General features: G+C 42.0%; 1 protein-coding gene across 1 annotated transcript; it reads right to left on the reverse strand.

Moving 5' to 3' along the window:
• Positions 1-2,494: 2,494 nt before the first annotated feature.
• LOC100514822 (olfactory receptor 7D4-like) lies at positions 2,495-3,475 on the reverse strand. The gene has a single exon (XM_003123239.2). It carries the CDS (start codon positions 3,416-3,418, stop codon positions 2,495-2,497), a length of 924 nt encoding a protein of 307 aa, XP_003123287.1. The 5' UTR covers positions 3,419-3,475.
• Between the last annotated feature and the right edge of the window lie 6,843 nt (positions 3,476-10,318).

Genomic DNA, 10,318 nt, shown 5'->3' on the forward strand with positions numbered 1-10,318 from the left:
TCTTCAATTTGAAATGTTCTAACATCTAACCTCCAAAATATTACATTGTATCTTTAGGAAATAGGAATTGTTCACTTAATCAGATACTAAGTAGGAAATAAGTATGATTTTATCTTTTTTTTTTTAATTTTTATTTTATTTTATTTTTTTTTTTTATTTTTTATTTTTTTATTTTATTTTATTTTATTTTCCCACTGTACAGCAAGGGGGTCAGGTTATCCTTACATGTATACATTACAATTACAGTTTTCCCCCCACCATTTCTTCTGTTGCAACATGAGTATCTAGACATAGTTCTCAATGCTATTCAGCGGGATCTCCTTGTATATCTATTCTAGGTTGTGTCTGATAAGCCCAAGCTCCGTTTTTATCAACATTCTTTATTACACACCAATATTTTTATGGTGGCCACTGTTTACTGCAATCACCTTTACCTCTTTGGTCCCCAATTGTGTTTGTATGAAGCAGATGATAAATACATTATGGATTAATCTTAGTGGAATGAAGTTGAGTTAAAGCCACACTGAATATGTTATTCCTACCTAACAAGTTATGATTTTGCAGGAATTTGGAGATCTTTATATATACCCAATGCTTGTTTGTTTCTGTGTTTGCTTGTTTTTGCCCGAGAAGTCCTTGGTACCATTCATGGTATTGTTTTCTCTTCATGGTCTTTATCACCTGTCTTAGCTTTGGTTCAACAGAAGCAGATGCCCAGCCAAGGATTCATGTGCAAGACTTTATTGGGTTAGAGTGAGGAGAAGTGATACAGGGAAGAGAGTACATCCAATCAAGCTTACCTTAAGTCATCCCCCACATGAGTGAGCAGAGATTTCATCCTGCAGGGAAATTCTGGGAAATGGCACAACATCCAAAGGTCAAAAAATCTGTTTTGTAAATAGGTTCACTTGTAACTTCTAAGCACATTGGTCCAGTCATACATATATATATTCTTATTCTATTACTTTCTTCCATCATGTTTCAAGTGTAACAGGTCAGAATTAACACACGACCAAAGGGTGAAGAAGATGGTATCCCCCATGACTCTCCATCAAGAGCTGTCCCTGGTGGGGCATAATTCACAGTCAGATTTGCCATCAAGCATGCAAAAGGTCGGCTCCACCTGGTGCTGACAGAGGCAGTCAGGCTGGATTGCAATGGACATGGGGAAGGGATCCCAGGGGAAGTAGGGGAAATGTTGAGAGATTCAGCCACCCCATCCTTCACTGCAAACTCAATTCTATCAATAGTCTTCTCATAAGTTGAACTACTTCTGAGTACATTCCACAAGTGTGTAACTACCACTCCTGGTGGCACCTCCAGAACATTCCCTTCCCTAAAATAAACCATGTGAGAAAATGTTTTATTCATTTATTATATCCATTATTAGATGTTTGAGAATCTTGGAGCACATCTGAAAATGGCCCTGATGAGAAATAAATGTCCAATGCAACAAGAAAAGGAAAGAGGAAGGGGAAGAAGGAAGGCAATGAATGAAGCAGTGTGCAGTTCCCATTATGGCTCAGCATTCATTGACCCAAATAGGATCCATAAGGATATGTGTTTGATCCTAGGCCTCGCTTAGTGTGTTCCTGATCTGGCATTGACCTGAGATGAGGTATAGGTCACAGAGGCCTCTTGGATCCCACCATTGTTACAGCTACAATGTACGCTGGCATCTACAGCTCCAATTCAATCCCTAGCCTGGGAAATTCCATATGCCACAGGTGCAGCCTTAAAAGGACAAAAAAAAAAAAAGACAATGAAGCAGTGTTTGAGAGTTTTCTGACACAATATATGGCTATCAATCACTTGAAAAAGCTGGCTCCCAAAACTAGATTCCCACCTTTTTTTTTTTTTTTTTTTTTGGCTTTTTTGGGCAGCACCCATGGCATATGGAAGTTTCCAACATATGGGTCAAATAAAGAGCTGCAACGGCCAGCCTACACCACAGTCACAGCAATGCCAGATCTGCAACTTAAACTACAGTTCACTCAATGCTGCATCCTTATCACAATGATCAAGGCAGGGATGGAACCATCATCCTTGGGTCTTAACCTGCTGGCCAAGACAGGAAACCCTTGCCTGTAATAGGTTTGGTTCCTTCAGAAGCTGATACTGAACAAAGGATGCATCTTCAAGCACTTTATAGGAAGGAGCAAGGAACATGGGTGGGAGAGAGGAGGAGTGAACACAGGGAAGAAAACACACTCAGTCAATCAGTCCATGAGAATGACTGCAAAATGCTGAAGAAACATGGAATATATGGACAAGATATAAAGGAGAAATGTCAAAAGGGAATTGCTGAGAGGGCTGTTTGAGAAACACCAATCCAAAAACAAAGACATGTTAAGTCACACATGCTTTACAAAAAGAAGTCAAGCAGGTTTTGAGGGGAGAAAAGAAACAAGATATTGAACTTTGCATCATTTGCCTTTGGAGCCCACCATCTTCACTTAGTTCTGAGACCAGTGGCCCATCACTAGCAAGGGACTCAGCTAAGGAGCCTGCCCAGGGCCCCCTTCACATCCTTGTTCCTCAGGCTGTAGATGAAGGGGTTCAGCATGGGGGTGACCACGGTGTACATCACTGAGGCAATGGAGATTCTATGGGGAGAATGGGTCACAGCAGAGGTGAAGTAGACCCCTAGACTCGTCCCATAGAATAAGGTGACCACAGAGAGGTGAGACCCACAGGTGGAAAAGGCTTTGTACTTGCCCTCAGTGGATGCCATTTTCATTAAGGTGGAGACAATCTGATAGTAAGAAAAGAGGACCCCAGTGAGAGGAAGCATACACAGCAGGGCAGTGGCCACATACAAACAGACCTCATTGATGAAGGTGTCTGAGCAGGCCACCTTGAGAATCTGAGCCAGTTCACAGAAGAAATGTGGGATTTCAGTACCTACACAGAATGTCAGCTGCGTCAACAGTAGAAGATGAATAAGGGCAGCCCAGAATAGGATGAACCAACACATCAGAACCAGGAGGACACAGAGGTGGGCATTCATGATGACCACATAGTGCAGGGGGTGGCAGATGGCCACAAAACGGTCATAGGCCATCACGGTCAGGAGGAAATCATCCATTCCAGCAAAAACCATAAAAAAATACACCTGAGTGAGGCATCCTATGTAGGAGATGTCTTTACTCTGTGCCTCGATGTTCACTAGCATCTTCGGGACAGTGGTAGAGACAAAACAGATGTCAACAAAGGACAGGTTGGAGAGGAAGAAGTACATGGGGGTGTGGAGGCGGGAGTCTGAACTGACAGCCAGGATGATGAGCAGGTTCCCAAGCACGGTGACCAGGTATATGGATAAGAACAGCCCAAAGAGGAGGGGCTGCAGTTCTGGATCCTCTGAGAGACCCAGGAGGAGGAACAGTTTTGATACTCCTGTGTGGTTTCCTGCTTCCATGTAGCTGGTGTGCCTGCTGGGGAAGGAGGCAAAAGCAACTTTCAGTGAACAGCCAACTGGCACCTGAGATAGTCACCACCTTTTCGTTCCACTTTTCATGGACAACTAGCACCCCCCATTTGTCCTTCCATTGCCAGTGATTCTCTCATTCAAGGGGTAGCCCATTTCCATTTTAAATGTGTGTAATTATTCAGACATTAATTAAGAAGAAATCTCTCTCTCTCTGTTGCCCACGCGACAGGTTCAAATTCTCCTGTTCGAATTGATGAACATAAACAAATTTCTTCTCAGATAACACCCTTCCAAAATGATTGAAGACATTTAATTCCTTTTCTTCAATATCTCCACACATCCCTTGTTCAAAGAAGTCATTTCATGGTGATTAAGTCATGGATTTTCAGTTCCAACAACCTCAAGTCTATGACCTGATTTGATGTCACAGTTAACTCTCACTTACCTTTTTTTTAATTCTAAAATTGATTTTTTTATTATTGGTATTGCCCCAATACAATTTTTCTTCCTACTGTACAGCATAGTGACCCAGTTACACATATATGTATAGATTCTTTTTTCTCTCATTATCATGCTCCATCATAAGTGACAAGACATAGTTCTCAGTGATTAACCACAGCATCTAATTGCCATTGTGGGTGCTCTCATTATATCCTTTGTGAGGTATGAAAATCCCTTTGTCATGGTTAGATCTCAATACATGATAGCTATTATTAGTATGATTATTAATCGGTTTTAAGATAATTATTGTTGATACTTAAATCTCCCACTGTTAGTACAGACTTGTGATTTAGAACATGGGATCTTAGAAGTCCCCTGGTAGCCCAGCAGTTAAGTATTTGTCATTATGAGTGCTGTGGCACGGGTTCAGAAAGAAAAACAAGAAAATGGGATCTTGAGTCAGGCTTCCTCAAATAGAATTTTGGTCCACCAGCTTCCATCTGTGTGACCTCAAGACAAAGTTATTTAATCTTTCTCAGGGGCAGATGCCTCACCTCTACTGTGGGAGTAACATTCCATAGACTATAAGACTAATGAGTGAGTTAAATGGGATGATATAATTTTTCTAGTGTGATTCTTCTGACACATACAACAGACACTTCATCAATGGGAGCTTGTTCAAATGAATAAATCTGTCAAACAAATTCTCTCTCTGTACTCATCATTCCCCTTAAACAAGGACAGCCATCAAAGATGGAATTCCAGGAGTTCCCGTAATGGCTCATCGGTTAACAAATCCGGCTAGCAACCATGAGGTTGTGGGTTCGATTCCTGGCCTTGCTTAGTGGGATAAGGATCCGGCAATGCTGTGAGTTGTGATGTAGGTCGCAGATGTGGCTCAGTTCTGGCATTGCTGTGGCTTTGGCATAGGGCAGCAGCAACAGCTCCAATTCGACCCCTAGCCTGGGAACTGCCTTATGCCAACAGAAAAGCCCTAGAAAAGACAAAAAACAATAACAAACAAACAAAAAAAAAGTTGGATTTCAATTATAAACACAACATGCCTGTTACTTCTTTGGACTGCTGTGTAGCACTTCTTCTTAGTGACGATCCTTATGGGCCTTGCTTTCAGGTACCACCTGCCAGGTGCATTCTTCCAAGAGGAGGGAAAGCATATAAACTCATAGATAAGAAGTGGAAACAAATCACAAAACTTTCAATATAAAATCAAAGTGTATGAGAATGTGATCTCATTTGTTCATGCTCAGAAGTAAAAATGTATTGCAGTAAAAATCAGAGGTGTTCACTACCAAATAAGAGAAAGCTTTGATTAAAAAGCTTTCCAAGATCCTATAGATCAAACCACCCTAAAATTGAAAGGCCAATTTCAGATGAAAATAAATGTGTACATTCTCCATAGTAGAAAAACATTTGGCATTAGCAATGCTGAGAGAATGAAAAGAGAGAAAAAAAAAACATTGAGGGATAATTGGCTCTGAGAAGGTGTGTGGGAGAGGGCTCTCTGAAATATGAATATTGAACTGTGAGAGGAAAAATGGGTGATTGTAAATCAGAGGAGATAGGGGAAGGACAAGCATGTTGGGCTGCAAGAACAGAGTTCACACTTGCCCTGTGGGATGGTGAGATTGGTAAGGGTGGGTGGTTGAAGATAGTTGAGAAGCCAGTGAGATGGAGAACAGAGGGTGAGGTTCAGGAGGACAGAGGGTGAAGTCCACAAGTGGAGCTTCCTGTATATTCTTTTTCTTTAACATTTTATTCTTATTCCACTGGAAGTGGTGTAGGTGGATTGTACTTTGTGAAAAAATATATTTTCTCATTCTCTCTCTCTTTTTGGATGCACTCTCTTCATGTGGAAGTTCTAGGGTCAGGGATCAAACACGTGTCACTACAGCAACCTGAGCCGCTGCAGTGACAATGTCAAATCCTTAAGCTCCTATGCCATAGGAACACCTTCCTGTGCTATTCTTGATGTTCTCTCATGTTGGTAATTCTGTATTTATTTGTGGGTCTGAAGTTGTGATGGTTTGTGCTCATCAGCATCTTTCCAGGGACTTACATGCTGCCTGGCACATAGCAGGTGCTCAACTCCTGCAAATGATAGACATGTAATAAAGACTGAGACCAGGAGATCCCATGTGGCTCAGTGGTTTGAGGATACAGCATTGTCACTTCCATGGCTTGGGGTGCAGCTGTGGTGTGGGTTCGATACCTGGCCCATCATCCCTTCTGTATGCCTCAAGTGCATACAAAAAAACAAAAAAAAAATATATTAGAACCAAAGGGATAAAGAATAACACAAAAAGGAAAATTTCAAGGTCATCACATGCTTGAATACTGAAACAAAATGAAATATTTGTATTATATAAAATGCATTCAAATCTCTTTTAAGAAAATAATATATCCTAAACAAGTAATACCTAGTCTAAGAATGAAGAGCTGGATCAATACTAGGAACTTCACAGAATTCATCACCAAAATAGGCAGATGAAGAGAAAACATAGCTGAAATCACACTGGAAACTGCATTTGAGGAAACGTGAGTGTCAGTACTGACAGTTAGGAGCCAGGAGAGAGCCTCTCACTAAGGCAGGAAACCAAGGACAATTTCTTAATCTAATACAAAATGCTTTGTTAACAACTGTGTCCCCCTGGATATTGTATATCACATCCTTAAAACATGTGCCTTAAATTTATGAAGAGGGTAAGGCAGGCTAGTCTAACTTCAATATCTCAATAGTCTCCTGAATATTTAAGGAGATTGGTTCAATGAGAAAAGGGACTGTCTGAGTACAGAGTATCAGAAAGAGTTACATTATTGGTAGCTGATATTGTGGACACTCAAGTGAGACAACAGCCATCAGTACAAAACCATGAAGTGCTAACAGTACTGCAAACTAGGTGCAGAATACAACACGAGTTCCCGGATGGCTCGGCAGGTAAAAGATCTGCCTTTGTCACTGTTGTGGCTTTGGTTACTGCTGTGGCTCAGGTGCCATCCTCAGCCTACGAACTTCTCCATGTCACGAGTTTGACCAAAACAAACCAACCAGCTGAGTGGAATAATCCAATCACATGAGTAATAAATCCGACCATACCTTGTGCATATTCAATCTCCACTGACTACTTGATGAATAAGCGGTTGGACACAGGCAATCCAACAGGAGCCTGCAATTGTGGGTTAGTAGGGCAGAAGTGGAGACCCAGCACAAAAATTATTGGAGAGAATCTCTAGATTCCAAGAAGAAAGAGAAGGAAACCGCAAGAGCTGGAAAAGACTTGTTTCCACAGAAACGAAAGCGCCTTCAAAGTACAGGGACTTCAGTGTCATGGAATAAATGAATATGGGACTTCACATATCACTGTTCTAGAGGATAAGCCCGGTTCCCCCTTTCTCCCCTCTCTTCTCTCTTACTACCCCAACCCTTCCTGGAACCTTCTTTCCAAAAGGTATCCCTGCAGCCTTCTGTTTTCCGGGGTCTGTCCTTGGAAAGCCCAGTTCTGTTTGCACTTGGCTGGGCTCAGAGAATTATAGGAAAGGGGCATTGGGCACATGTCTCAAGTTGCCAGCATCTCAAGGGGTGGATTCCCAGAGGTGCTCATTAAATAAACTTTTCCATTGTCTTTCCATCCTACAAACAATGCCACTCCTTTGGGGCACAGACATGAGAGAGTGGAAGATTTTCAGCCAAGATGGACAATTTTCAGCAAGCAGCCTTGGAGGGAGATGAATTTCCTTCCTCCCAGAAGAAACTCTTCTTTCTTTGGTTTGGCTTTTAAATGACAACCTGTCCCCCAGAGAAGGTTTAATTCCTACAGGAACCAGACCCAAGAACCACCTTTCTGGGATGCTCTGCCCTTGAAAAGTCTTTGGAGATTTCATGAATTTCTTGTGTCCACAAGGTCATGGAGGCCGAGAGGTCCTTTCTGAAGAACAGCACAGTGGTTAATAGTTTGGGTTTCTTCAAAGGACCTTCACAAGGAGGACGAAAAGGAGTTCCCTTATTGAGCAGTGGGTTAAGATTCTGGCATTGTGGCTGCTGTAGCTTGTGTCACTGCTATGGGGTGGGTTCCAAGCCTGGCCCAGGAATTTCCATATGCCCCAGATGAGGTCCAAAAAAATGAGTACTGAACAATATCCCTTCACATTGGCTGGTGCCATGGAAGCACTTGATATATGAAGAGGCTCTAGATAAACACAAGTAGAGTGGATTGAAGAGTATTAAGGAAATCTAACTGGCAAATATAAACTACATAAAAAGGTTGTCTTGGAAATGAAAGAGAGAGTAAGGTATGCATTTAAAGGAATATAAAATAAGGAAGAGGAGACCGCTGCTATGGCACAAGCCCCAGCCCCGTACAGTGGGTTGAGCTGCAGCACAGTTTGCAACAACAGCTCAGATCTTATCCCTGGCCCTGGAGCTCCAGATATCACAGGACAGCCAAATTAATTATTTAATTAATTAATTAATTAATTAATATAAGGGAGTTGCTAACTAGTTGACTATCACACACTCTCCTTAGGGTGGCAGCTTGCTTTCTGATAATCTATACGGTCCTTCCCAGATCTCGCCCAGCCTGGTGGATGCCTGGAAGTGCTGCCTCTCCGGTTCCACCTTTACAGAGAGTAGCTGGCAGGGCTGAGCAGAGTAGTCATCCAAGACCCTAAGAGGGCACACACCCGCCCATTCCCCTGAGTGTTTCTGCCTCTCCCACCACCCCTGGTGAGGGGAGAGATGGACAGAAAAGAGAAGCTTGGGGGTTGCACTTCCAGGTTCACTTCTACATGGCCAGGAGCAGCTCCTGAGGCTTGCCTCTGACTGCGGCCCCTCAGGGATATTGTAAGATATTTATCCCTGTGCCAAGCTCCTACCAGAGTGGCCTTGGCTTTTCAACACTTAAGGTCTCTAGACAACAACATACTTGCCTCTCTTTTAACAACAACAAAACCCACCAATGGCTATCACCTAGGTAACAGCAACAGGCACACTCTTAAGCACTTCCCTGACATTACCTCATAGAATCTTCACCACAGCTCTAGGCAGGAGGTACCCTTTGAACCTTCATGTTAACTGAGGTACACGGAGATCAATTGTCCTGCCTAAGTTCACACAGCCAGGAAGATAAAGTGTGGGGATTTAATGCCCAACACCCAGGCTTGGGCCTTCTCTGAGTGGACATTCCAAAGTTCCCAAAGTAGTCAACATTGTGCAATTTCACTAAAAATAACTGTGTCTAGAACACAATCAATGTGACTTTTTCACCTATGAAAGTATACTATGTTAAAATGTGACAGTAATAAAATAAGTCGATCTAGTTTCTGGTGGGCAAACTCTTGTTAAACCAGTCAAATCCAAACCAGTCAAATCTGGAAATAATGTTTTGTATGTAACAAAAGTGCATATGGATAAGCAGCCACAAATAAATTCATCGAGACACACCTTATTATCCTATAGGTTTCCTATCATGTCTCACATCTGCATTTTCTAAGAGTTCTGCCTTCATTTTGCATTACCAAGCACTAATGTGTTAGAAGAGTCTTTTTTTTTGGCTTTTAGGGCTGTGCCCATGGCATATGGAGGTTGAGGTTTCCAGGCTAAGGGTTCAATCAGAGCTATGACTGCCAGCCCACACCACAGCCATAGCAACATGGGTCCAGGCTGTGTCTGCAACCTACACCACAGCTCATGGCAACGCCAGATCCTTAACCCACTGAGCAAGGCCAGGGATTGAACCTGCATCCTCATGGATACTAGTCAGATTTGTTTCTGTTGAGCCATGACGGGAATGCCTAGAAGAGTCTTAATGTTGGAACACATCACTAGAAACACATCACTAATTAAAGAACCAGGCCTTAAATATGGAAAATAAAGTGATAAATCAGTGAATTTTTAAAAATAAGAAAATGTTTGTATTGATCAATCTAATCTAAGCTCATGGCAGCACTTCTTTCAATAACCAAGACATGGAAACAGCCTAAATGTCCATCAATAGAGGAGTGGATCAAGAAGATGTGGTACATATACACAATGGAACATTACTCAGCCAGTAAAAGAACAAAATACCAGCATTTTTAGCAACATGGATGGACCTAGAAACTATCATGCTAAGTGAAGTCAGCCATACCATGAGACACCAACATCAAATGCTGTCACTGACATGTGGAATCTGAAAAAAGGACAGACTGAACTTCTTTGCAGAACAGATGCTGACTCACAGACATTGAAAAACTTTTGGTCTCCAGAGGAGACAGTTTGGGGGTGCAGTGATGTGCTTAGGTTGTGGGATGGAAATCCTGGAAATCGGATTGTGATGATCATTATACAACTACAGATGTGATCAATTCATTTGAGTAATAAAAAATTTTAATTTTGTTTCAATTTTTTTTTTATTTTATTTTCCCACTGTACAGCAAGGGGGTCAGGTTATC

Source organism: Sus scrofa, chromosome 2 (genome assembly GCF_054392235.1).
Source record: "Sus scrofa isolate SSC_HxYL_T2T_F1_AM1 chromosome 2, Sscrofa_HxYL_maternal_Yorkshire_Landrace_v2.0, whole genome shotgun sequence".
In the NCBI taxonomy this organism is placed as follows: domain Eukaryota; kingdom Metazoa; phylum Chordata; class Mammalia; order Artiodactyla; family Suidae; genus Sus; species Sus scrofa.

What these genes read in the sequence shown, in the direction of transcription:
- LOC100514822 (XM_003123239.2), bottom strand. Translation starts at nt 3,418, where the DNA reads ATGGAAGCAGGAAACCACACAGGAGTATCAAAACTGTTCCTCCTCCTG.